Raw genomic sequence first — 27,830 nt, forward strand, 5'->3', positions numbered from 1 at the left:
ATATGAGAAAAAAATCTAGCCACACACAGATATATGGTTGGAAAAAGAAACTATTTCAATAGCTTGGTCTTTAATACTAAACCAAAGCTAGATGAGGGGTAGTTTCTTAAAGGTTGGCTGCACTGTGCATCTGAAACCATATCAATAAACCTTTCATATTCTTACACGGGTTGAATGGTCTGTCCTGAGCTTAAACACACCTTTTACCTGTGCACGGTTCTGTAATTCCCAGTGCGTGTGTCACCCTCCCCCAGGCAGGAGGTCCTGGACCTCGGGGCCTGCAGAGTGGAGGAAGGGAGGGACAGGTTATTGCTGGGTAAGCTGGGCCTGCCTTGGTCCTGCTTCCAGTCTGGTCAGGGGCTGTGTGTGGTGGAGACGAAGTAGAGGGTGGGGCATGACAACCCCACAGCATCCTTGGGCCCATGATGACACTCCGTCTCTCCTGGTTTACTCTCCTCTGTAGTAAACCAAGAGTGGAAGCTCCCCTCCCCTTGGGAGCACAGGGAAGAAATCACCACCCCAGACCCCAGGAGAAACTAATCCATCCTGTCAGCCAAGCAGAGCCCAATGCTTCGGAGACAGAAAAGGTGAGCGCAGATTCAAACGCCAGGCCTGAGGTCCTGTGGTAGAAATACGTGGAGGCCACGCAGCAGTGGAAACTCAGAATGGGGAGTCCGGGGTGCCCAGACTCCAGGGCCAGCGGCCACAGCTCATCCCAACTGTGTAGCAGCAGGACCTGGCCTGGTCTGCCTCTTGCATCCTTCTGAGCTTTCTCCCTTTAACATTTTTTTAAATTAATTAATTTTTAAAATTTATTTTATTTTTGGCTGTGTTGGGTCTTCGTTGTTGCACGCGGGCTTTCTCTAGTTGCGGCGAGCGGGGCTACTCTTCCTTGTGGCGCGTGGGCTTCTCACTGCGATGGCTTCTCTTGTTGCGGAGCACGGGCTCTAGGTACATGGGTTTCGGTTGTTGGGCTCAGTAGTTGTGGCTCGCAGGCTCTAGAGAGCAGGCTCGGCAGCTGTGGCGCACGGGCTTAGCTGCTCCGCGGCACGTGGGATCTTCCCGGACCAGGGCTCAAACCCTTGTCTTCTGGGTTGGCAGGTGGATTCTTAACCACTGTGCCACCAGGGAAGCCCTCTCCCTTTGACTTTATGGGCATTTACTTCCGGAACGTGAGGACAGGGAAACTCAAATAAATGATATGCACAGACCAGACACACCTGCTCTTGTATTTACCAGATGATAAAATAGCTGCACTGACATAGGCTCAATAGTTTAATCTTTAAAAACAGTGACCTTTTCATCCCTTGCTTGAGTACACTCTATATTACTGAAAACAGAATGAAAGCGTTAACTCTCCCAATTATAACATCACTGAAATGAAGTTTGCTTGAAACTTCCCAGTCTGGGAAATGGCCTTCAGTAGTCTTCCTACCTGCGTATGAACACAGGTTCACGGCTTGGTCCTAAAGAAGGCATTCGTTTTCTGCCTTCTCTGTCTCCTGACAGGGAGCATCCGCAGACCCCGCAGCCTTTCACTGGGCACCCGAGTCTCCCGCAGCTGACAGCAGCCAGAGCAGTGACACCACACACGAGGAGACTTCGCACGTGCCTTCCCTGGTCTGAGAACAGCCAGCCTCAGCCACCCTCTGGGTCCCCCTGACTGCCGGGTGCAGGTGGGGAGACAGAGAACAGGGAGATGTGGGGATGTGCCCAACCCCACCACGGCTGCAGCGCTTCCTCCAGGAGTCCTGGGGCAGGAACAGGATGCCTCACAAGTGCCCCGGCCTGGGCAGGGCAGGTGACCCCACTCACTACCCCCTGGGCCCTCACTGCACCTTTCAATCAAACAGCAAGGCCTGTTTGTACTCGCTCCCAAGTCAAAGGAACTCCAGGAAAGCTGAGTGATGCTAACCTTCTCACGTTCTGGAAAACGCAGGGACTTTGCACCCCAGCCATTAAAAAAGAGAGTTTTCAGGTCGTTCCTAACCCTTCATCAGGGTGTCTTTTAATGCCTCTGTGATTGCGCAGGAACTGAATTTTAACTTCAGTTAACGTAAATTGAAATGAGCACACGTGGCCAGTGACTACAGCACAGGACAGCGCGGCTGGGGGTCGACACACGAACACTGGGGGGAGCCGCGCGGATCCAGAAGTGAGGATGTTCAAAGCCGTTTTTAACGCTTGCTACAAAAATAAGCCATGATAATCGCAGGATTCGGACTGTACGACTCCCGGGGCAGCCCTCCCGCCTGCCTCTGGGGAGACCCTTTGCACACGCGGGCAGGTCACTCACCTTTCTCGCCAACCCTAAGCGCGTCCCCCTACGCACCCTCTACCCGGGAAGTCCGCGCCGAGCAGGTGTGTCCGCCAGTCCCGGCAGGTGAGCCAGCGGGCGGGTCGCGGAGCACCCGCCCAGCAAGGAGCCGAAGCACCCACCTCCGGCCCTGCCCTCGCCCGCGCGCACGCGCGTCGAGCCCAGCCGGGACTTATTTCTCGGCACCTCCCGCTTCCCGGCCGAGCGCCAAATAAATATCCGGGCTCGCCCTTGCCCGTGCGTGCGCGGCCCCGCCGCCTGCGTCACTAGGAAGCGCGCGCCCGGGCCGCCGCCGCCGCCGCCGCCGCCGAATCCCCAACAAGGAGCGGAGCCCGCGGCCGCCGCCGCCGCAGCCGCCGCCGCCGCCGCCGCCCGCCCGCTGGCGCCCGCGCAGGCCCGGCCGCGGCCCAGGTAAGCGCCCGCCGCCCACCCTGTGGCGAGGCCTCTCGCTCCGCCGCGCGCCGCCGTCCAGTCAGGGGTCCCTGCGGAGCGTCAGGACGTTACGGCGGGGGGAGGGGAGCGGGGGAGGGGCGGCGGCGCGCGGCGGGCGTCACGGGCGTCACGGGGCCGCGTCAGGCGCGTCGGCGGCGGCGCGGCTTCCATCTTGCCGGAAGGCGGCGGGCCGCGGGCGGCGGGTGCCGGGGAGGGCCCTAGGCGGGGCTGCGTGGAGAGGGCCGCGTGGATACCCCCCCTTACCGTGGGACCGCATGAATTCTCCCCTTCCCTGGGGGCCGCGTGGATAATCCCCCCCCCTTCCCGTGGGGGCCGCGCGGATGCCCCTCTCCCTTGGGGGCCTTGTGGATACACCCCCTCTCGTGGGGGCCTGGTGAATGCCCCCCCTTTCCCTTGGGGGCCGCGTGCGTGCAACCCTTTAGTGAGACCCGTATTTGCTTGAACCCCGTGGTAGGAACCAATCAATATGGGTCCATTGCCAGTAATGACCTGTTACATATTTAACTTTATAGTTCATGTAGTCGAGCGACACTTCCAGTGAATCAACGTTTTCTTTCTTTGCTAACACTGCAAATACAGTTTCAGTTACATCAGTCTTTTTTAACTTACAAAAATCTGTGCATAACTGAAGTATATAACTTGATGAGTTAAGTGTGCACCCATAAAACCACAATCTATGCTATTAACCTGTCAATCGCCTCCAGAAGTTTATTCCCGCTCTTATTAGTTTGTGATAAGAACGCTGAACTAGCAAAATTTTAAGTATACAGTACGGTATTGTTAGCCATAGGCCCTATGCTGTAACTTAGACCTCTGGGACTTAGTCATTTCGCATAAGTGAAGCTTTGTACTTTTTGATGTGTCCCATTCCCCCTCCACCAGCTCCTGGCAACCACCGTTCCACTGTCTGCTTCTCCGCGTTTGACTATTATAGAGTCCTCATGTAAGTGGCAGCATGTAGTATTTTGTCCTGTGTCTGGCTTATTTCCCTTAGAATGATCTCTACATCCATCCACGTTGTCACAAATGGCAAAATTTCCTTTTTTTTTTTAAGGCTAAGTTATATTTCATTGTATGTGTATACCAAATTTTTATTCACTCATCTGCCCGTGGGCATTTAGGTTGCTTCCACATCTTGGCTGTTGTAAATAACGCTGCAGTGAACATGGGGTGCAGGTGTCTTGGGTATCCTGATTTGTTTTCCTTCTGATATACACCCAGAAGTGGGGTTGCTGAACACATGGTAGTTCTATTTTTAGTCTTTTGAGGAACCTGGGTACTGTTTTCATAGTGGCTGCACCAATTTACATTCCCACCAACAGTGTACAACAGTGTAGGTCAGTCCGTTTAGGGTAAAACCAAATGGATTAAATAAATTCCAAATGTAACAAGATAAATTAAGCAAACTGTTCAAAAATTGTTTCTTTGTAGGAAGTGTAAAACTTTGGGAAGACATACTGGACGGGGGGCACGGTGGGGCGGGGATTTGTACATATACATCATACACTTAAGAGCCGGGTGCGTCCTGGCTGGGTGTGACGCAGGGTGTGGTCGAGACTGGTCAGCTAGTGCATTGCGCCCCCCTCGCCCCACAGGAGGGCAGGGCCAGGAAGCCCAGATTCTCAAGGAAATGCAGGACTAGGGGGACCACCTCTAGAGATGAATTCTTGTGACATTTTTCAAGAGAAGCCGGAAATCTGGATTTTTAAAATGTGAACCCTGTAAAATTTGAAAAAGCTGGCAACTAATTAAAAATTTGAAACACAGTGAGAATCAAAGAAATTGTGCTGGGACTTCCCTGGTGGTCCAGTGGGTAAGACTGTGCTCCCAATGCAGGGGGCCTGGGTTCGATCCCTGGTCAGGGAACTAGATCCCGCATGAATGCTGCAACTAAGAATTTGCATGCCACAACTAAAGATCCCGCATGCTGCAATGAAGATCAGGCGTGCTGCAACTAAGACCCTGCGCAGCCAAGATAAATAAATAAATATATATTAAAAAAAGTTCTGTCCATGGGCCACTGCTTTGTGACCTCTGCTATGTTTCTAGTGGTATTTTTATCAAAAGAAAATATTTGTGATTATTTGGAAGACACGGAAAGTCAGATCTGAATCCAACGTACTGACCGCACACTCACATTTTTGTCCTGTTTTTGTATATTTATGCCTAAGGATGCTACTTTAGAAATACTTCCTCCTATCTTCTTTACCTCAAGGTTAATTGGGAAAGAAGAATTTTGAAAACTTGATATTGGAGAGGCAGGAATTCCGGTTTGTGTGTTCCCACTGCTTAGCGCTCTGTGCGGTTTTGAGATGTGGGTGAGGACAGCCGCCCATAGGGTGGGTCCCTGCCTTTCTGCAGCTTTGAGCTCAAGCGTGGCTTTCTGGCTCCCTTGGAGTCCACCTGGTGAAGCAGCGGTACCTCGGTGAGAGCCAAGCACCACGGAGCAATGTTACTTTAAGGCCGATTTTAAAGTGGTCTTTTTTTTTTGGCCAATGTGCGGCTTGCAGAATCTTACTTCCCCAACCAGGGATTGAACCCATGCCCCCTGCAGTGGAACCGCGGAGTCTTAACTGCTGGACCGCCAGGGAAGCCCCCCTACATGTAGCTTTTTGAGAAACTGCCAGACTGATTTCCACAGCGGCTTCACTGTTTTGCTCGTCTGCTAGTGGTGCACAGTGTTCCCAGTTTCTCCGCATCCTGACCACATGTACTTTACGTTTGTTTGTTTATAATAACCATCCTGATGGGTGTGAAGTGGTACCTCCTTGTGGTTTTTGGGTGCATTTCCCTAGTGATTAGGGTTGTTGGGCATCTTTTCAATGGCTTACAGGTTATTTGCATGTTTCCTTTGGAGAAATGTCTATTCTGAGTCCTTTGCCCATGGTTTAAGTTGTTTTGTTCTTTTTTTTTTTTTTTTTTTTTCTTTTTGCGGTATGCGGGCCTCTCACTGCTGTGGCCTCTCCCGTTGCGGAGCACAGGCTCCGGATGCGTAGGCTCAGCAGCCATGGCTCACGGGCCCAGCCGCTCCGCGGCATATGGGATCCTCCCAGACCGGGGCACGAACCCGTATCCCCTGCATCGGCAGGCGGACTCTCAACCACTGCGCCACCAGGGAGGCCCTAAGTTGTTTTGTTCTTGTTGAGCTGTATCCTGGATGTGAATCCCTTGGCAGACACATGCTTTGCAGGCACTTTCTTCCAGTGTGTAGGTTGTCTTTTCAGTCTCCTGAGAGTGTCCTTTGATGCACAATAGTTTTTAATTTTAACGGAGTCTGATTTATCTGTTTTTTCTTTTATTGCCTGTGCTTTCGGTGTCATATTCAAGAAATCATTGCCAGGGAACTCCCTGATGGTCCAGTGGTTAGGACTCTGCGCTCTCACTGCTGAGGGCCTGGGTTCCATCCCTGGGCAGGAAACTAACGTCCCACAAGCTGTGCTGGTGCGGCCAAAAAAAACGAAAAAAAGAAAGAAAAGGAAAAGAAATCTTTGCCAAATCCAGTGTCAGGAAGATTTTCCCCTGTGTTTTCTTCTAAGGGTTTTACAGTATTTGCTCTTACGTTTGTAACTTTGATCCATTTTATGTTAATTTTTGTCTGTGGTGTAAGGGTCCAGCCTCATTCTTTTGCCTGCAGATGTCCAGTTGTCCCAGCTCCACATATGGATGAGACTGTCCCCATTCCCCATTGAATGGTCTTGGCACCCTTGGCAAAAATCAGTTGACCGTATATGCCAGGATACAGTAGCTTTTTTTTTGGCCAATTTAATTTTTTTAAAAGATTCGCAAATGGTAAACTTTTATGGTTGTTTGGTGTACAGTTGTATGAGTTTAACACCTGTATAGATTCATCATGTAGCTGCCCCCATGCTCGGAATACAGAACAATCCCATCACCCCCAGAATCTCCCTTGTGCTGTCCTTTTATGCCTCATCCTCCTCCCCCAGCCCCTGGCACCAATGATTTGTTCTCTTATCACTAGAGTTTTGTCTTTTCCAAAATGTCATGTAAGTGGACTCATACAGCCTACAGGCCCACCTTGTTTTATTGGGCTTCACTTTTTGTGCTTCGCAGATACTGTATTTTTTACAAATTGAAGGTTCGTGACAACCTTGCGTCGCGCAAGTCTATCAGCTCCATTTTTCCAACAACATTTGTTCAGTTTGGGTCTCTGTGTCACATTTCGGTAATTCTCGGAATTTTTGAAACTCTTGCATTATTAATATGTTTGTTACAGTGATCTGTGATCCGTGATCTTTGATGTCACTACTAAGACTCTGAGGGCTCAGATGGTGGTTAGTATTTTTTAGCAATAAATTATTTTTTCATTAAGGTATGTATGTCATTTTTAGGCATAATGCTATTGTACACATAATAGACTATAATATAGTGTAGACATAACTTTTATATGCACTGAGAAACGGAAAATGTCACGTGCCTCACTTTATGGTGACATTCACTTTATTGTGGTGGCCGATACCTCCAGGGTCTGCGTGTGTAACCCCCTCAGCATGATTCTCTGGAGATCCATCCAGCTTGTTGCACATATCAAGTAGCTTATTTATTTATTTATTTTTATTGCTGAGGAGTGTTCTTTTGTAAGGTTTCTCTTTTCATCTATTGAAGGTCATTTGAGTTGTTTCCAGTTTCTGACAGTTATGAATAAAGCTGTCATAGAATTGTGTGTACAGGTTTTGAAAGAAACCCAGGTCTTCGTTTCTGTGGGGCAGATACTTAGGAGTGGGGTTGCTGGGTCATGTAATAAGAGTACATGTAGCCTTCTGAGAAACATCCAGACCCTTTTCAGAGTGGCCGCACCGAGCAGCTGTGTGTGAGAGTTCCAGTTGCTGCACATCCTCACAGTCTTTGTATCGCCAGCTTTTTAAGCTGTTCTAATAGGTGTGGTAGTATCGTTATGGTTTTAGTTTGCATTTTCCTGTGGGTTAATGATGTCGAGCATCTTTCTGTGTGTTTACTGTTTTTTAATATTTATTTACTTATTTATTTATTTGGCTGCACTGGGTCTTAGTTGCGGCATGTGGGCTCCTTTAGTTGCGGCATGCGGGCTCTAGTTCCCTGACCAGGGATCAAACCCAGGCCCCCTGCACTGGGAGTGCAGAGTCTTAACCACTGGACCACCAGGGAAGTCCCTCTGTGTGCTTATTTGGACTTCTCTTTTGGTGAAGTGTCTGTTCAAACCTTCTGCCTACTTTTATTTATTTATTTTAAAAATGTATTTGTTTATTTGGCTGCGTCGGGTCTTAGTTGCATCGTGCAGGCTTAGTTGCTCTGTGGCATGTGGGATCCTAAGTTCCCTGACCAGGGCTCGAACCCGCGTCCCCTGCATTGGAAGGCGGATTATTAACCACTGGACCACCAAGGAAGGCCCCACTCCTGCCTGCTTTTAAATTGTGTTGTTGTTGTTGAGTTCTTTGTATATTCTGCATGCAAGTTCTTTGTCAGACATGGCAATTTGCAAGCATTTTCTTCCACCTTAGCTTGTCTTTGCATTTTCCACTATATTCTCTGTTCGCTGTATTGTAATATACATACTTCATTTGGGGGCAGGTTTATGTTCACAGCACAGTTGAGCAGGAGCCCCCAGAGTTCCCATGTGCCCCCTTCCCAGCCTCCCTCAGCACTAACATCCTCACCAGAGTAGTATGTTTGTTACAATCACAAACCCCAGTTGACCCGTCATCAGCCAGAGTCTATAGTTTACATTGGGGTTCACTTTTGGTGTTGTACAGTGTATGTTTTATTTTTATATTTTTAAATTAAGACTTAAGTTTTCAGAGCACTTTCAGGTTTACAACAAAATTGAGAAAGAGTTCTAGAGACTTCCCATGTACTCCCTGCCCCCACACGTGCATGGCTTCCCCTATTAATGAAATCACTCAACAGAGGGTATGTTTTTTTACGAAGAATGAACCTACATTGACACATCAGAACCATCCAAAGCCCATAGTTTACCTTGGGGTGCCCCCTTGGTGTTGTACATCCCGTGGGTTTTGACAGATGCGTGATGGTGAATATCCACCACGACAGTATCACACAGAGTAGTTTCACTGCCCTAAACATCCTCTGTGCTTTGCCTATTCATCCTCCTGCCCAACCCCCCAACCCTCTGGCAACCACTGGTCTCTTCAGGCTGGCTTCTGTGACTTCACAGTGTGCATTTAAGGGTCTGCTGTGTCTTTTTTTAAATAAATAAATTTATTTATTTATGGCTGCGTTGGGTCTTTGTTGCTGCACGTGGGCTTTCTCTAGTTATGGTGAGCAGGGGCTACTCTGCGTTGCGGTGCACGGGCTTCTCATTGCAGTGGCTTCTCGTTGCGGAGCACGGGCTCTAGGCATGTGGACTTCAGTAGTTTTGGCACGTGGGCTCAGTAGTTGTGGCTTGTGGGCTCTAGAGCGCAGGCTCCGTAGTTGTGGCACACGGGCTTAGCTGCTCCATGGCATGTGGGATCTTGCTGGACCAGGGCTCGAACCCGTGTCCCCTGCATTGGCAGGCGGATTCCTTTTTTTTTTTTTTTTTTTTTTGGCGGTACACGGGCCTCTCACTGTTATGGCCTCTCCCGTTGCAGAGCACAGGCTCCGGACGCGCAGGCTCAGCGGCCATGGCTCACGGGCCCAGCCTCTCCGTGGCATGTGGGATCTTCCCGGACCGGGGCACGAACCCATGTCCTCTGCATCGGCAGGCGGATTCTCAACCACTGCACCACTGGGGAAGCCTGGCAGGCAGATTCTTAACCACTGTGCCACCAGGGAAGTCCCCGCCGTGTCTTTTTGTGGCTTCCTACCTCGCTTCTTTCGTCTCTGGATGACCTTCCAGAGGTCATTCCATGGAATATGCAGTTTGCTCCCCCATTCACATGTTGAAGGACTTGAGTTTTCTGTCTGCTTAGAACAGTGTTCTCCCCTTTCAGAGGGATAGAGAAGTGGGACCACCATGTAGGCCCTGGCACCATCCCCTTTGAAGCTGGAGGTGGTCTATGTTTGTGCACACTGAGTCCCACCAGCAGGGTTGAATGTTTGCTTTCAGCTGTCAGACACGCCTAAAGAACCGAAGGGAACAACCATTTATTGTGTTTATCCGGATATTCACCACTTTGGTTGCCTTCCTTCATTCCTGAAGTTGCAGGCTTCCCTCTGCTGTAATTTCCTTCTGTCTGAAGTACTGCATTAGGTCTGATTGTGGCCAGTTCTCTTAATTTTCCTTTATCTGAAAATGTCTTTATTGTGCCTTCATTTCTAAAGGATCTTCTCATTGTTGCAGAATCCTGGGCCGAGGTTCTTTTCTTTCAGCACGTTAAAAATGTCCCTGCCTCGGGCTCTGTGGTTCTGAGGAGAGAGTTCCACAGGCCTTCGAATTGTTGTTCTCATGTGGAAATACATACCTTTTGCTTTTGGAATGTTCTTAACATTGTCGTTAGTTTTCGGCAGTTTGATTATGTTCTGGGTGTAGATTTCTTTGAGTTTATCCTTTGTGAGGTTTGTTGAGCTTCTTGATGTGTAAGTTTATATTTTTCACTACATTTGGGAAGTCTTCAGCTATTATTTTTTCAGAGTTTTTTTAGCATCACACTTTTTCCTTCTTTCCTTCTGGGACTCTGGTGATACAGATGGCCAACTTTTTATATTGTTCTGCATTCCCTGAAGCTCTGTTCATTTTGTTTTTCCATCTTCTTTCTGTTGTTCAGATTAGATCATTTGTACTGATCTATCTTTATTTTCATTGCTGTATCTCTTTCCTCTCTCATCTCCATTCTGATATTGAGCCCACCTGGTAGATTTTTTTTATTTCTGTTATTACATTTTTTAATTTTCAAATTTCCGCTTGGCTGTGACTTCGGTTCCTGCGGCAGCCCTTTCAAGGACGGCTGGCTCCACTTGTGAAGCAGGAGCGCCCGCAGCTCTGAGGTCACTGTGGATTCCAGTGGTCACCTTGTATGGGCTTCTCTTGTATAATTTTTCCCTTGAGAATTGGTCAGACTTTCCTGGTTCTTTGTGTGTTAGATAATTCTGGATCACATTCTGGATACGTTGAATATTGTGTTGTGAGATTCTGGCTCTCGTTTAAACCCTGTGGAGGATGGAGCATTTTGTTGTAGCAGGAAATGGACCTGGCTTGTGGGTTCTGAGCCCCCTCTGGGCGGACGTGGTCCTGAGTCAGTTCAGCCTTCCAGCCTGTGCAGTGTTCTCTGGATCTGTCCCATAGGTGCCACCCAAGGCCAGTCTGAAACCTGGGTGGGGGTCGATCCTGGAGGTCGGTCCTCGACATCTTTGGTTTTTGCCATTTAGGGTCAGGTCCACACGCGGACAGGTGAGGGGGGACCCAGGCCTTCGCGCACAGCTGGGGGCAGGCCCTTTCTGCCTCCCTCCTCTCCGCAGTCTCCTGCATACTCTCTGACCCCCAGAACCCCCTTCCTTGTGCTTTGGCTAAAAGCCAGGTCTCTTACGTGTCCTCTGTGCTACGATGCATCAGTACCTGGTCTGCCCTGAGCCAAGCGCCACAGGATGGAGAGCAGGAGAGCAGTGGGGTGCCTCTGGGTCCCCGGAGTTTTCGGTGCCTGCCTGGCCGTGACTGTCATGGAGTTTAGAGGGCCTGGGGCTTGCTGGAGGGCAGAGCCAGTGAAGACAAAATAATGCCTGGGAGGGTCCCCGAGACCAGAGACAGGATTCATCTCCAAGGGCTTTCTTTTGTCTGTTTTTGGGCCGTGCTTCAGCACGCGGGATCTTAGTTCCCCGACCAGGGATCGAACCCATGCCTTCTGCAGTAGAAGCACAGAGTCTTAACCACTGGACCGCCAGGAAAGTCCCTCCGCGGGCTCTCTGTGCGCAGCCCTGAGTTCAGGGCGTGGGACCTACCTCCAGAGGTGTCTGCCCACATTCTGGTTCCTTCCCCGTCCCCCCGCAGGTGACCAGTGGGCTTTCAGGCCTGTCATGGCTCCGAGATTCTTCCAGGGCTTCCTTTCTCAGTGCTCACTCCATCCTTGCCAGAGCCCGAGGCCCTGGAAGAGCCCTTCTCTTGCATCGCTTCTGTCAGAAGGTAGCGAGGTCCCCATGCAGACCCTGTGCCCCCCTGTTGCCCTGCAGGCCCGGTGCCCTGGCGCCTCCTGTCCGCTGAGCCATGGCCACCCCCGACGTGAGCGTCCACATGGAGGAGGTGGTGGTGGTGACGACGCCCGATACGGCGGCGGATGGCAGCGGCGTGGAGGAGGTGAAGACCGTGCTGGTCACCACCAACCTGGGCCCGCACGGGTGAGGATGGGCACCCGGCCTGGGGGCAGGGGGCGCCAGGGGACGCGGAGCCGCCACCCGGCCAGGAGCGAGTAGCGCTTCCCTGACCCTTCTCCCGACACCAAGGTCACAGCTTCGTGTCCCTCAGCGCGCGGTAACTTCTCCTCTGACAAGAACACAGTAGGGCCAGTTAGGAACTGGGTTTTCCAAGGGAAGCCAAGGAGCACCGCCTGTGGGGTCAGCAGCGCGGTGACAGGCAGCGCGTGGCCCTGAGCCTGCCGCGCCGTGACCTCGGGCTGGACTGGAAGGTCGGGCAGAAGTGGCAGCAGAGCGCGAGGCCGGCTGTCGTTGCGGGTGTTAACGTCTCCTTTCTCCTCCCCTCTGTTCCAGGAGTGACCTGACGGAGGGTAACATGGAGACGGAAAACGCCGCGGCAGCTGCTGCAGCCGCGTTCACAGCGTCCTCGCAGCTCAAGGAGGCCGTGCTAGGTAGGGAGCCTGCCTTCTCGTGGCAGCGCCCGCAGGCAACTCTGGAGGTGGCTTTTCCGAGGGGACGGTCCTCCCATCAGTAGGGGGCCAGTCAGAGGTTCCTGAGGCTCTCCTGTGGGCTCTTCTTCAGAGGTGGCGCCACAGAGGCCCTGGCTCCAGGGTCTCCAGGTGTGGCCTTGGCCTGTGGCTGGCGGGGAGAGCTTGGTTTTGTGGTTCTACTTAGTGTAGCTGTCAGTGAGTGGCAGTGAAGATGATTTATCACCTTTGGTCTTTTCCTGTTGCCTAACACTGAAGGCCTCAGAGCTCTTCCAAATGTTAAGAATAGGTTTTCTCTGGAATTGTGCCAGGTAATGTTTGTTTCCTTCAGTGGCTCTTTATTTCGGGCTGATGAGAAATGTCCCCGCCCACCTTGGTCCTGTCTCAGTCCCTCCTGGATTTTAGTTTCTGGTTTCTAGGTTGGTAGTTAATGTTGTCCTTCTGCGGGAAGTGCTTTGGAGAAGTTGTAACTGATTTTCTATGTTGCCCCTTTCCCTGTCGACACACCTGGTGAGAAGTGAAGATGGCTGAAGAGGAGGAGAGCCTGGAGGCCGAGATCGTGTACCCCATCACCTGCGGGGACAGCAGAGCCAACCTGATCTGGAGGAAGTTTGTGTGCCCCGGCATCAATGTGAAGTGTGTTCAGGTGAGGGTTCTGGTGCAACCAGAGCACAGGCCTGCGTGCCGGGCTGCAGGGAGGGGCCCCCAGTACCGCAGCTGTGAAGCAAACAAAAGAAGACCCCTACAGCAGGGGGTGTGACCTGTGGGGGCAGTTCAGAAGGCAGAAATCCCGTGCTTGGGAGAGCAGAGGAGAAGGAAGGAGCCTTCAGGGACAGACAGGATTGTCGCTGGGGCACACGGAGAGCCTCAGGGCAGAGATGCTCTGTTCCTGGAGCAAAGCTGTGGAGAGAGGCTGGGAAGGCAGCTCTGCTGACGCTGGGATTGGCAGTGACTCTGCTGGGCAGGTTGAACGAGAGGGATGCTTTGCAAAGACTCAGCAGCAGCCGTGAGTGAGACGGAGGGGAGAGGTCGGCTCCTTCTGCAACGCGATGGTTTAGGTACCCAGACTCACCTTGTGCTGAAAACAGCCAAAAATGCCACTTAAGATATTTTTGTAACGCATCTTCTAGATACCTCCTTAAGCTGGTAAAAGAGGACGAAATAGTCATGCCCAGGGCCTGAATAAAGGTGGATTATAGAGGGAGGCCAAGCACCAACCCCGGCTTTTGTCTGAGAGCCTTTGCCCGACACTGATTTTCTCAGCCTCATGGGGCTGGAGATGAGAAGGTGAAGCCCAGGGCTCCCAACTTGCGTGTGTTGTTGGGGGCAGAGATTGTCCCTGTGATGCTGCTACTTCCAGAGGTCTCTACCCTCAGTGTTGGGGGTTAGAGAGTATGCTAATCACATACTCCCCGTCCCCTCTATCCCCCAGGGCATGGAAAACTCCTGTCTCATGTCTTAGCACCGGGTGGAAGAGAGAACCCTCTTGAGGATTCACATGTGGCCTGTATAGTGTGAACACCTTTAGCTAAGAGTTTAGTCGTAGGTTGTTCCTGGCTGGCAGCTCCCCCAGGAATCTGACAAAAGCAAATGAAAAATCCTTTTTGGTAGAACTCATCTTTATCTCAGGTTTCAAGTGATTTTGACGGACAAAGTTCCAAGAAAAGGAGCAGCTCACAGTAAAGCAAAACAAAACACTGAGCACACAGGAAATAAAGCACCTGAAGGAGTGCACACAGAAACCACAGATAGCAGAATCGGACCCACAAATGCTGCAGGTTGGAATTTTGAGACACAGAATATAAAATAATTACGTTTAATTTACTTCAAGAAATAAAAGAGGGCTTCCCTGGTGGCGCGGTGGTTAAGAATCTGCCTGCCAAAAAAAAAAAAAAAGAATCTGCCTGCCAATGCAGGGGACATGGGTTCAAGCCCTGGTCCAGGAAGATCCCACATGCCGCAGAGCAACTATGCCTGTGTGCTACAACTACTGAGCCTGCGCTCTAGAGCCCGTGAGCCACAACTACTGAGCCTGCGTGTCACAACTACTGAAGCCCGAGCGCCTAGAGCCCGTGCTCCACAACAAGAGAAGCCACCACAATGAGAGGCCTGTGAACCGCAACTAAGAGTAGCCCCTGCTCACCGCAACTAGAGAAAGCCCATGCACAGCAATGAAGACCCAACACAGCCACACACACACACACACAAAAAAATTAATTAAAAATAACAACAACAACAAGCTAGAGGGACTTCCCTGGTGGCACAGTGGATAAGACTCCAAATGCAGGGGGCCTGGGTTTGATCCCTGGTCAGGGAACTAGATCCCACATGCATGCTGCAACTAAGAGTTTGCATGCCACAACTAAGGAGCTCATGAGCTGCAACTAAGGAGCCCACCTCCTGCAACTAAGACCCAGTGCAACCAAATAAATATTTAAAAAAAAACTAGAAGTGAAAAACAGAATTAATATTGAACACTTAAGTGGATGGATTTTACAGCACATTAGACACAGTTGAAGAGATAATTAGTGAAATGGAAGAGAGAAGTGAAGAAGTTATCCAGACAATGATCCCCCAAAATGTCATGAGGGAAAATGGAAGCACAAAAAAGTCTAATGCATCTATCTGAATTCTGAGAGGAGAGAGCGTCTGTCTGAGAACGTTCGTAACCAAGGAAAGAGAGCAGCCCAGAGTTCAAGAGACGTAGCAGATCCTAAACTGAATGAATAAGAAGAAACCAGCCACATTTCAAAATCTACATGGGTGCCAGTGCAGAGGACCTTCCACTGGCTCCTGGGACGCTTTAGCATCAGAATAATGAATGATAGTTATGGATTATGATTCAAGTAAAAACAAGAATCTATGGGCCCATATTTATTGCAGTGTATTTCATGTTATTTATTTACATTGACACAAGGGAGAGGTTAAACTCTTAGACCAACTAACAAATGTAGAAGGGGTGCTGGAGCCAGAGTGCCACAAGGGGGTGCTGAAACTAGTCAGGGGAAGCTGGATGACAGACATTTGGTCTCCAGGTACCCCCATCATTGAGGTACTGCTTACAGAGGCAAAGCAGGAACGGCAGGGGGAAGCCTGCAGATCACTCCCTAAATGTGATGACGTTTGGGCATCAGTATCGGGACCAGCCTCCATCCCGGCCTTCTGATCGAATGGGCAGGGATTCTGTGGCATTCCCGACAAAAACCCACAACCCGACTCTACTTGGGAAAACGTCAGACAGACAAAAACTGAGGGGCACAATTTTTGTCTACAAAAACACTGACCTGCATGCTTCACAGATGTTGAGGTCAGGAAGACACCATCGGGCCGAGGAGCTGCTCTGGGTCAAGGAGGCAAGACGCAGTGGTCAGTGCAGCGCGAAATCAGGCCATGTCCTGCATCAGAGAAAAGTTGCCACAAAGACCATTATTGGGACAGTTTGTGAAATTGGAATATTGCCTGTGGATCAGATAATAATACATTAATGGTAGTTTCCTGATGTTGAGAGCTGTGTGTGGTTATGTAGGAACCTTGTTCTCAGAAAATAGGCGTGAAGGACTCAGGGTGGCTACCCCGCAAGCGTTTAGAGTTGGGCCCTGTGTGGAGAGCGAGCCTGGGGAAGGGGCCGCTGGGGCTCTGACTGTACCTGCAGTTATTTTATAAGGTTGAAATCACAGCAGAATTAAAAGTTAGAAGCAAAAGAGATGTAATAACGAGAGCAGTGGAGCAAGACCCCCCTGGCAGCTGAGCTCTAAAGACTCCCAGGGAGCCAGGGGACTGGCGCAGGGCGGGTCTCCTTGTGCCAGGAGAGGAAAGCTGCACACAGTGAAATCGTCTTCAGAAATTAGGAGAAACAAAGACATTTTCAGGCAAAACTGTGTTTGCCACCAGCAAGTCGTAACTAAAGGTATTCTAAGAAATGATTTCAGGCAGAGGGAAAGTGGTTCCAGAGAGGAGCTTTTAGGTGGCTGGAGGCGTGGAGAGTGGAGGAGGTGGGTGAGTCTAAGGTGATGGGCTCTGCAGTGCTGGTGCGCATCCTAGGAGGCTCTGCACGCTCTGTGGTGGGATGGTTGGAGGGCTGTGAGTGGGATCAGCTGGCCCACCCTGACAGTGGGGCACACCTGCCCAACCAGCAGAGGAGAGCGTGGTCCCCCAGAGGGAGACGGGATGGGGGTGCGCACAAGGTGCAAGGGAGAGACAGGCCGGCAGGTGGTGCTGCAGTGTCCGGGTGTGGGCAGGGCCAGAGGCGATGGCCAGAGAGGGTGTCACATGGTGGGGGCAGAGGCCGGGCCCAGTATGGACTTCCTGGGCTCGGGCAGTGGCCAGTGAGGTCCTCCGACTCTGACTCTGCCTGTCTGCCCAGGCTCAGGCCTGGCTCCCGACCAGCTGACTGAGTGGATGAGTGGCTTCCTGACTCAGAGAAAGAGTGCAGGGCTCAGGCAGTTAGGACAGCTGCTTCCAGTCAAGAGGGGCTTCCCAGGCTGGTGGCGTTTGCCGCGACCAAGTGCACTGGAGATACAGGCAGACCTCGGAGACGCTGCAGGTTCAGTTCCAGACCGCCTCAGTAAAGCCCATGTCGCAATAAGAGTCACACACACGGTTTGGTTTCCTCGCACATGTAAACATTATGTTTACACTAGACTGTGCTCTGTTAATGGTGTCACAGCAGTATGTCTGAAAACGATGTACATACCTTAACTTAAAAGTACTTTATTGCTACAAAATGCTGGCCGTCATCTGAGCTTTCGGAGCGGCAGTGGTAACGTCAAAGATCACTGCTCACACGTCACCGTAACAACCATAGTAATGACGAAAAAGTTTGAAATATTGCGAGAATTACCAGAAAGTGTCACACAGACCGGAAGTGAGCAACTGCTCTTGAAAAATGGTGCCGATAGCCTTGCTCAAAACGGGGTTGTCACGAACCTCCAATTTGCAGAATATGACTATCTGTGGAGCGCTACAAAGCAAGTGTGGCTGAGTTGAGGTGCTTTTGCTCCAGTGGCATGGTAACCTGGGCCCAACCTGACACAGACTGCAGGGCGCCCGAAAGGCAGCCGCCGGGGAAGGGGAACCCTGGGAAGGGGACGCCTGGGACGGCCGGCACCCTGGCCAGGGTCCAGCTGTGCATCCAGGCCACAGTTGGAGCTTTTGTTTCTGCCTCTGCTGAGACCAGTGACTTATCCATCCCCAGCATGCTTGTTTTCTTTTTTTTTTTTAAATAAAGCTGTGCGCAGGCTTTCTCTAGGTGCAGAGAGCGGGGGCTACTCTTCATTGAGGTGCGTGGGCTTCTCATTGCGGTGGCTTTTCTTGTTGCTGAGCACGGACTCTAGAGGCATGGGCTTCAGTAGTTGTGGCATGTGGGCTCAGTAGTTGTGGCTCACAGGCTCTAGAGCGCAGGCTCAGTAGTTGTTGTGCACTGACTTTGTTGCTCCATAGCACGTGGGATCTTCCCGGACCAGGGCTCGAACCCGTGTCCCCTGCACTGGCAGGCGGATCCTTAACCTCCGTGCCACCAGGGAAGTCCTTTGTTTTCTAAGTAAAGGCAGTTTTATGTTGGTTCTTTGGTTCCGGTAATTTCTTGTTTAATAAGACTGAATAGGATACTTTACCTTCTCAGGCCACTGTTGGGGGAAACTAGCAGACCTGTTGTGGGGGGGCAGTTCCCTGACTTTGAAGTGGACGTGTGCTCCTGGGCCGTGAAGGCTGCCGTTAGGGGTGGGCCAGGCCGGCTGAAGGGACATTCACAGCTGACCCTGTGCACTGTGTCTCCTGTTACTTGGTGTGACATATGTGTACATTATTTGTGGAATAAGTTATGCATAAGGAGGTTTGCCAGTTGCTGTCTGAAGGGAGGGAGAGAGTGCTGTGCCTTTCTGAGTGGTGTGGGGTCCTTGGGTCCCAGGCATTGGGTGTGTGGCTGGGGGGAAGCGCCAAGCACTTAGCTCCCTCCCCGCTGGGGGTCAGTGTCTGACTACCCGCTGGGGGTCAGTGTCTGACTACCCGCTGGGGCAGGAGGAGGCCAGCTCCCCGCTCCAGCCCCTGTGCACAGGGGTCAGGCTCGTCTCACAGGGTGATTCTTTCCTGAATCCTGAATGTCAGGTTAAGAGCTGGCCCATGGCTCCACTGCATCTGCCGTGCCGTCCACCCCCTTTCCCAGGCCGGCTCTGGGGGCGGGTGGTGTCAGGCAGGAGGGAAGGGCCGTGGGGAGGCTCTGGGCTGATTCCGCTCTGCTCTTCCCTCCACAGTACGACGAGCATGTCATCAGCCCCAAGGAGTTTGTGCACCTGGCCGGCAAGTCCACCCTGAAGGACTGGAAGCGAGCCATCCGCATGAACGGCATCATGCTCAGGTGGGTGGGGCGCGGGCGTGGGGCGGGAGACAGGATGGGGCGGGGGACCGGCGGGAGGGACTGGGCAGGGATGGGCCGGTGACCCTATGTCGGGGAGCACTGTGGCCACTGCTTTCTCATTGGGTTTTGCGTTTTGAAGATGAGTGGCATTTTCTGCATGAGGATTGTGGACAGCGTCCCCGGGGCTGGGCCGCCCACACCCCTGCCAGCACGTGACCCTGTCAGACTTGCAGGGGTTTCTGTCTTGCTTTTTTTAAAAAAATTATTTATTGTTTTTGGCTGCATTGGGTCTTTGTTGCTGCGTCTGGGCTTTCTCTAGTTGCGGCAAGCAGGGGCTACTCTTCGTTGCGGTGCGCGGGCTTCTCACTGCGGTGGCTTCTCTTGTTGCGGAGCACGGGCTCTAGGAGTAGTGCGGGCTTCAGTAGTTGTGGAGCGTGGGCTCAGTAGTTGTGGAGCGTGGGCTCAGTAGTTGTGGCTCGTAGGCTCTAGAGCTCAGGCTCAGGAGTTGTGGCGCACAGGCTTAGTTGCTCCGCGGCACGTGGGATCTTCCTGGACCAGGGCTCGAACCCGTGTCCCCTGCATTGGCAGGCGGATTCCCAACCACTGCACCCCCAGGGAAGCCCTTTCTGTCTTGGTTTGATCACCACCAGTCCCTTACCGAGGCACCTGTGACTGTGTCACCAGGAAGACACCGGCTGTGAAGCTGTCTGCGCGTCAGGACAGTGGCCAGGCCAGCCTTCTTCCTCCTGGGGCAGCACCTACCCCCGTGTGCCTCCCGCCATCACCCCAGACTCGGGTCCCTGTTGAGAGCCGGCGCTTCTTTAAGCTGCTGTGCATTCGTCTGTCCAGTTGTCCAGACACTGTCCTTTCTGGATGGCCAGTCTGCCAGCAAGGGTCCTGTCCGGACTGTCTGTGTTCACTGGCAGCATTGGTCTCCTCGAAGCTGCACTGTTCCTGTGACCTCGGGACAGTTGTAGAATTGACGCTTTCAGGGGGTCTTGGCCTAGAGCCCCAACTTCCCTGTCTTTAGAGTCAGGCCTGCTGGCCTGTGCCCCATCGGCTTCCCTTGTCGGTGGCGGGGTCTTGGTGAGGTGTCTAGTCACCTTTCTCCCTGTACGCTTTGTCTTCCCTTTGAAATTGAGTAGGAATTGGTGGGAAGCTTCAGGCCGGCTCTTTGCTACTTCACACCGACATCAGTTCCGAGAATGCCAAGTGTCTGGAGTGTCCTGCTCAGGCTCTCCCGTAGGGCCCTCTGCGGTGCCCGTTCCACCAGCCGCCCTGGTGGGTGTGGCCTGTCACGGGTGGCCTTCTGAGCTCCTCCCTTCCACCTGTGAAACGGGAAGGGTGATGCCGCTTCCAAGAAGGCTGAGGACAGACTAGGCTGTTGTGTTTATACCCCCAGGAACGTTAATGCCTGATTTCCACGTTTTAACATTTCCTGCTTTGGTGGTAACGGCTTGCCCCTCTGAATTGGCCCCTGCTGCCTGTCTGTCCAGAGACACCCATGGTTTTTCACGGTGTCCAGAGTGGCGGGATCTGGTCGCTTTGTTGCTGAAGGGCCCCCCCTCCTTCCTGTGCTTCTTCCCAGGGGAAGCGGCTTCTTGCTGTCCTTGGGCATGTCTGCTGCCCTGGGTGCCTGCAGCCCGTGGGAGCCCTGTCACTCTCCCTAGGGAGCCCCTTCCTTCCCCCGGAGCAGCTTTGCACCCTCCCATCAACCCAGCTCTTTCCTCTCTCAGCCCCACCTGCCGCCGGGCGTATCCTGGTGGTGCGGCTGTGACCGTTTCATTGGAAGAGCACCGCCGGGAGGTGCCCTCTGCTGCACTCCCTGGAGCCAGCGCGTTCACGCTGCCCCAAGGCCGAGGTGGGCGGCAGCCCCAGAGCCGTCCGATCCTTTCGCGGGTTGAGGCAGGCCAGTCGAGGTGCACCGAACTGAAGTCCAGGACCTCTGGGAGAGGCCAGAGAGGAGGGCCTTGGGGGCGTTCCAGCAGGCAGGGTACATGTGGTGCCGTCCCGGTAAAGCTGCGGCTGGGAGGTGACACAGCGAGAATCCAGAGGCGCGGGTGCTGCTGGAGGGTCTCGCTGTTCGGGCCACGCACAAGGCGGGTGTGCCGCCGTCAGCGCCGCTGTCGGCCCTGAGTCCCCCGCCGGGGCTGGCAGGCAGCAGAGCGTCTCGGAGAGGCCCAGCCCCTCAGTGCTGACCGGCGTCTCTGGACAGCCACCGCCCTCGGCGCACCAGCCACTGTGGTCGCTCTTCCCGTGGACAGAGCCACTCGCAGGCGTTCCCATGCCAGCTGAGAGAGCTGTGCTGGGGTGTTGGAGAGGCCGGCCCGGGGGCCCCGGTGGAGCCTGCCTGCGCAGACACACCACTGTGGGCCCGCCCCGGGGCAGGTCTTCCACGGCTGACACCCGCCCTCCTCTGCTCAGGAAGATCATGGACTCCGGGGAACTGGACTTCTACCAGCATGACAGGGTCTGCTCCAACACCTGCCGCAGCACCAAGATCGACCTCTCGGGGGCCCGTGCATCCCTGGGCAGCCCCACGCCTGCTGAGTACATCCCGCTCACGCCCGCCACGGCCGACGGTACGTGCTGGGCCGGCCACAAGCGGGGCCTCCCTGTCCACTCAGCTGCCCCTTCCAGGCCCCAGGGGTCAGCAGCCACCTCCTCCTTCCTCACCCAGGAAGTCTAGCTGAATTGCTGTTCCATCCCCAGGGAAGACTGAAGTACTTCCTCTTTTTAAGCCATTTTTATTATAAAATACAATGATTCATATGTAGAGAAAAGTATGAAGAATAACAGAGCAAACGTCCAGTGCCCACCCCAACCTGTGACCAGTTCAGGGAGTGCCCCACATGCCTGGTCTGCCATCTGTCCTTGCCCTGGGGCCGCTCCCCGTGGCACTTGGTTCCGGCTCGTGCACTTGCCTGCAACTTGAGATTTGTTGATGTGTTTATGATGTTCTGTGTTGGCATCTGTTGCTCTAACTGGTGGAAGGACTAAACATTTCCTGGAATTCCTTCCAGATTTTTGAATACAGAGATTCTTTTTAAAACAAGTTAGCATGAAATCCGGTCTCAAGTTCCCTGTTCATGTTGCCCATTGATAACTTGGTGGCGCTACCTTTCCTGTGATGGGAATTGCATTGTCCCTAAGTTGTTGCTCCACAGGTCAGTCTGGGCCTGCTGCCGTGTGGCCAGGGACTGTCCTCATGGCTGACCAGACGGTGGTTGGTCGAGGGGCCTTGTCCTGTACTTGGGAGGATGGAGAGGGAGGCTCGGGGGCAAAGTGAGGTCCTGGGGTTCACCCCGAATGAGTCCCTGCACCCTACCTGCACGGCCTGGCAGCCGGCCCAGTTTGGGAGTCCCTCCCAGGAGCTCTAGGAACACGCAGGCTGCCAGCAGTCAGGGCCGGCCCTGGGACTGCACTACACAGTGTGGGAGGGGCTGGGTCACGGCAAGGCCCCCGCCCCCAGGAGACACAGGGAGACACTCCTGGTGGGCCGGTGGCTTCCGTGGGAACAGGGCCTCCTCCGGGTCGTTGGGTCCAGACTCTCTGTTCTGCCTTGTAAAAGGCGGCCTCAGTGACAGATCTCCAGGAAGGCTCCGGGCGCTGACGCTCCAGTCAGAGCGCCGTGTCCGGTAAAGGCCACATGGGGTTTTGGGGTTTAGCTCTTAGAAGTCTGTTGTCCCTGGGTGGCTTGGATGGTCTGTCGCTTTGCTTAAACTCACCTCCGTGGTGGTCTCCAGCCAGAGTCCTCAGAACACCTGAGTTGCCTCTCGTGGAGTTAAAAGCTCTGTATCAGCCCAGACTAAGAAAGAGCTATTTCAGGCATCTAACAACCCCAGCACGACGTCTTTGTCAGATGTGAAAGAGGCTGGCATGAGGTCAGAAAGCTTACCCAGAGGTTAGGTTTCCAGGCTTGTTTCTAAGCCCCAAATGGCCAAATCCAAACTGTGTCCAGGACCCTGCAGACACTAGAGTCAGAGGTGAACCAGCTTGGGTGGCTTGCATCTCTAAGTCCCACTTCTGATTTACAAAAATGGAAACATGGTAGCTGCTGAGATGGACGCTTGGTGTCAGTGAGACAGAGACCCCAAGAGCAGGCCAGGCAGGAAGGCTGGCCTGTGGCCCCTGGCCAGCAGGCTGTAGAAGCTCGTGACCGCGACAAGGACAGCAGAATGTTGAGGACACGTGGACAGGTTCGAGGAGGCATGTTCCAGCTCCTTCTTTGTACATGTTTAACAGTGAAATGAGAACGCAAGGCACGTGTATGCTCTGTTGTGCTCATGCACCTCAGTCAATTTTGTGAAAATGCGGGTGGGGGCAGCGAGTCAGAGCTGGGGTGGGTGGTGGGTGGGATGCTGGCCTGTCGCAGGCGAGGCTCACCGGGCTCATCTTGGTTGCAGTGAACGGGGCTCCTGCCACTATCACCATCGAGACTTGTGAGGACCCTGGGGACTGGACCACAGCCGTCGGAGGTGCGGGCCTTCCTGGGCTTCTCACGGTGGGGGCGGGGCCTTCCCGGGGCTTGTCAAGGTGGGGAGGCGGGGCCTTCCTGTGCGTCTCACGGCAGGGGCGGGGCCTTCCTGGGCTTCTCATGGCGGGGGCAGGGCCTTCCCAGGGCTTGTCAAGGTGGGGAGGCGGGGCCTTCCTGGGCTTCTCAATGCAGGGGCGGGGCCTTCCTGGGCTTCTCACGTTGGGGGCGGGGCCTTCCCGGGGCTTGTCAAGGTGGGGAGGCGGGGCCTTCCTGGGCTTCTCACGGCAGGGGCGGGGCCTTCCTGGCCTTCTCATGGCGGGGGCAGGGCCTTCCCAGGACTTGTCAAGGTGGGGAGGCGGGGCTTTCCTGGGCTTCTCGCGGCAGGGGCGGGGCCTTCCTGGGCTTCTCATGGCGGGGGCAGGGCCTTCCCAGGACTTGTCAAGGTGGGGAGGCGGGGCTTTCCTGGGCATCTCACGGATGGGGCGGGGCCTTCCCGCGGCTTTTCACCCAGGGAGTGTGTTTGGGCGGGGCTCCGATTTGCGGCTGGCTTCGCCTTTGCAGACCGCCGGGCCGTCCTCTTGCAGGAAGCGCAGGGCCGACCCACTGGCCTTGCGCATATGGCTGTGGGGGACACAGCTGCCCCTCAGAGCCGTGTCCTCCTGGCAGTTCTTTGGTCCTCCGTGTGGTTGGAACCGGCGGTGGGGCTGCCTGTGCAGGACTCCCCATCTCTGAGCCTCTACTTCTCTCACAGATGACACGTTTGCCTTCTGGCGAGGGCTGAAGGATGCAGGCCTGCTGGACGAGGTCATACAGGAGTTCCACCAGGAGCTGGTGGAGACCATGAAGGGTCTGCAGCAGCGGGTCCAGGACCCTCCCCTGCAGCTCCGAGGTGAGCGGCCTTGCCCTGCCCTGGTCTGTGGGCCCGGAGGCCTCTTCTGCTCGTGGTGGTGGCGGTGGTGGGCGGCTTCAGGACGCCATGGGTGCAGCCTGCTCCTTCTGGCTCCGAGCTGAGCCCCAGCGTCGGCGGGGGTGGGCGGTTAGCCTGCTCCCACCAGGTCCTTCCTTGCCACCGGGACGAAGCTGAGCCCGGGAATCAGGAACCTGCTGGGCCCCATCCCTCATCTCACCAGGGGCTGTGGGGTGCCCGTGCTCCCCGCGTGCTCGCCCTGCCCTTGCAGACGCCATCCTCCTCAACAACATCGTGCAGAACTTCGGCATGCTGGACCTCGTGAAGAAGGTGCTGGCCAGCCACAAGTGCCAGATGGACCGCTCTCGGGAGCAGTACGCCCGCGACCTGGCAGGTGCGCTGGCCTTGCGCTGTGACCCGCACAACTGCGCGGGAGCTGCGGGGGCATGGGTTCGGTGACACCAAGATGACCCCAGCCAGACTTCCCGTGAATTCACCCTCGGCCCCGCGGTTTGCCTGTGAGGTGGCGCCTTCCTGGGGAGGTGCCTGTGGCCACGCATGAGACAGGCTGCTTACGTGCTGTGCCCTCCTTATCTTAATGCGTCACCAAGGCAAATTTCCTGCGAGCGCTAGGATGATTGGAACACAGTAGAGAACAGGGAAGTCCTGTCCCCACGTCGGGCAGCGCAAGGCAGCTGCTCAGGATATGACTCTTTTGCTTCCTCAGAGCAGTGGGTCCCCATCAGAGCAGCCCCACAGAGAGTGTCACTGCAAGGGCCGTGGGGGACAGGACGGAGCATCACTGTGAGGACATGCGGGTCAGGCCCCAAGTCAGCGCAGGCCCTGGCCAGGGCAGGTTGTGGGTGCCCGCTGTGCCCCGCAGTCACGCCCTGTCACTGTCCCCGCAGCCCTGGAGCAGCAGTGTGACGAGCACCGCCGTCGGGCCAAGGAGCTCAAGCACAAGTCGCAGCACCTCAGCAACGTGCTCATGACGCTGACGCCTGTCTCCCTGCCCCCGCCTGTGAAGCGGCCCCGGCTTGCAAGGGCCACATCCGGGCCAGCCGCCATTGCCTCGCAGGTGCTCGCCCAGTCCGCCCAGATCGCCCTGACCCCCGGTGTGCCCGTCTCCCAGCTCACCAGCGTGCCGCTGGGCAAAGTGGTGTCCACCCTGCCCTCCCCCATGCTGGGCAAGGCCATGCCCCAGGCTGCTCCGGCAAGCTCCCCCGCTTCACCGCTGCTTGGGGGCTACACGGTGCTGGCCTCCTCGGGCACCACCTTCCCCAGCACGGTGGAGATCCACCCGGACGCGTCCAGCCTCACGGTCCTGAGCACAGCCGCCATGCAGGACGGCAGCACTGTGGTCAAGGTGGTGAGCCCGCTGCAGCTGCTCACCCTGCCCGGCCTGGGCCCCACCCTGCAGAACGTGGCCCAGGTTTCACCGGGGGGCAGCACCATCGTGACGGTGCCCACGGGAGCTGTTGAGAGCGCCGTGGCCGCCCCGGGACCCGAGGAGCACACGGCCACCATCGAGGTGGCCGCCATGGCGGAGGGCCACGAGCACAAGTAGCCGTCGGCAGAAGGCAAGGCCCCTCGTGGGCACAGGGCTGGCCACCTCTCCTCAGGCCGTGGCTGGCCGGGAGCACAGCGCTGGCGCCCGGCGGGCCACACGGGGCTGCTGAACCAAAGAGAGGAAACGCCAAAACAGACGGAGAGGAGAGGAGAGGGACGTGGCGGCAGCCTGAGACACGGGTCTCCGGGTTCTGAGCCTCCTCCCCTGTTTTTCTGGGAAATATATTTTTCCATCTGTTGCTTATTAATACTGTTTACATGTGGGGCCTTGGTCAGGAGCCAGGTCGGGGAGGCCAAGGGGGCCCAGGTGCAGCTGGCAGCAGAAGCAGGGCAGGGAGCGGGGCCTTGGCCCGCCGGCTGGGGCCGGCCGTTACTAACACATGTCTTGGGAACCGTCCCCAAGTGTGGAAACCCATGGATCCTATGGATTTGGTTTCTTCCCACAGTTTTCTGTAGGTTTAGTGTGGCCAGCACCCTGTTCTCCCACCTCTGGAACAGGCATCAGTGGTGCTGCAGGGCACCCAGGGGTCGGGGTGCAGACCCCGGGGCACCTGCCTGGCCAGAGGGGCCGAGGGGCCTGAGCAGCACAGGCCAGAGGGGGGCACCCCGCCCCCACTCCTGCCTGGCAGTTGCTCAGGGGCTCAGGGGCCATTGCACACGCTCTGGGGGTATTTTTAAGTGAACTCCTTAGTAGGCTTCTAGGAAGAGTCAGGTTTATAGTGTTTTCAACCTAAACGACGCTGAGTGCCTAGGCTTCCCAATCTGTTCTGGGTTCCAGAGTGTTTTGTACACAGGGACTGTCGGGAAGGCCTCCAGGGGAGCGAGATGGTGGGTGTCCCCTGCGGCTTTGGCCTGAGGAGGGCGCGTGGAAGGAACAAGCAGGGGCTCTGGAGGGTTCACTCCCAGTTGGGACGCGCCTCAGATCAGGGCTCGTGATCCCCTGTGTTCAGCGTGCTGGTGGGGCCCTCTCCTGGAGGCGGGCTGCACCCCACCGGCCAACACTGGTGCCCCAGGGCGTTCGGGGCCAGTGCTGGGTGAGGTGGGGGCACCCAGATGCTCGCGGGAAGGATGTCCGTGGGCCAGCCAGCCCTCTGGTCTTCTGGTTGTGGACTCAGGAGGAAGAGCAGGGAGGGGCCTTCCTGCGGGCCTTGAGCCACTGCAGCAGAGGGTCCCCACGGGCACCCTGGGCCTCCTGTCTGTCACCTGTGGAGACCCAGAGAGAAGCCACTGGCCGCCTCGCACTTTGAAGGGAACTGGGCTCCGTCCATCCATCCATCCGTCCTTCCGTCTGTCAGGTGGCCCGGACCCCACCTCAGCACCCTCGCCCCGCATCAAGCACCGAGGCTGTTTTGTTTCCGTCACGTCTGGTTGGCCGTTGTCTCGGGCCTGCTGGTGTCAGCGCGATGTCATTTCCCTGTTTGCTACACGCTCCTCTTCCAGGCGCGTCTCTGATACACGTGCAGTGGGAGCCCGCGGACGAGGCGCCCAACCCGTCCCGAGTCCGGCTCAGACCGTATCAGAACGTGTCGTGAGTGGAACCGGGCGGCTTGTGCTTGGAGCCTCTCCGGTCAGACCTGCCACCTCTCGGAAGCCGCCCCGCCCGCAGGACACGTGGCACCAGGAGGAAAGTGGGTTTCAGAGCCACACGGACGGAAGCCACTGACAGCTGCTCCTGCGGACACCGGCGCCTGGCGGGCCCTGAGCCTGGGGTGTGGGGAGGGGCCCACTGTCCTCCAGGAAACTTCAGCCCACTGTGGGGTCGGGCCATCTCGCTGTCGCCACCCACCACTTCCCCCTTCCACCCACCGGGCGCGTGCAGGCTGTCCCGGCTCGGGCGTCTGGGAAGGTAGGACCGAATCTGTGGGGCTCGGAGGCAGCCTGGGGAAGGGAGGCATCTGAGTTCTACTTTGTATGTTGTTTTGCAAGTATCTGCTTGGTACTTTGATTTAAAATAAAAACGTTTTTCATAACTTGTGTGTGTGTCTGGTGAT

At 54.9% G+C, this 27,830-nt stretch overlaps 1 protein-coding gene across 2 annotated transcripts; it reads left to right on the plus strand.

Moving 5' to 3' along the window:
* The first annotated feature begins 2,685 nt into the window (after positions 1–2,685).
* Positions 2,686–27,788, plus strand: GMEB2 (glucocorticoid modulatory element binding protein 2). 2 transcript variants are annotated; one of them, XM_060078615.1, is made up of 10 exons: positions 2,686–2,728; positions 11,867–12,031; positions 12,401–12,498; positions 13,053–13,180; positions 18,783–18,886; positions 21,311–21,468; positions 23,293–23,364; positions 24,115–24,252; positions 24,542–24,664; positions 25,179–27,788. In XM_060078615.1, the coding sequence occupies exons 2-10, from the start codon at positions 11,901–11,903 to the stop codon at positions 25,835–25,837; spliced, it is 1,611 nt and encodes a 536-aa protein (XP_059934598.1). In that variant the 5' UTR covers positions 2,686–2,728; positions 11,867–11,900; the 3' UTR covers positions 25,838–27,788. The 2 variants fall into 2 exon arrangements, with proteins under 2 accessions (XP_059934598.1, XP_059934596.1); XM_060078613.1 differs by lacking the exon at positions 2,686–2,728 and adding an exon at positions 3,658–3,713.
* Positions 27,789–27,830: the final 42 nt, after the last annotated feature.

Source organism: Mesoplodon densirostris, chromosome 16 (assembly GCF_025265405.1).
Source record: "Mesoplodon densirostris isolate mMesDen1 chromosome 16, mMesDen1 primary haplotype, whole genome shotgun sequence".
NCBI classification, from domain to species: Eukaryota; Metazoa; Chordata; class Mammalia; order Artiodactyla; family Ziphiidae; genus Mesoplodon; species Mesoplodon densirostris.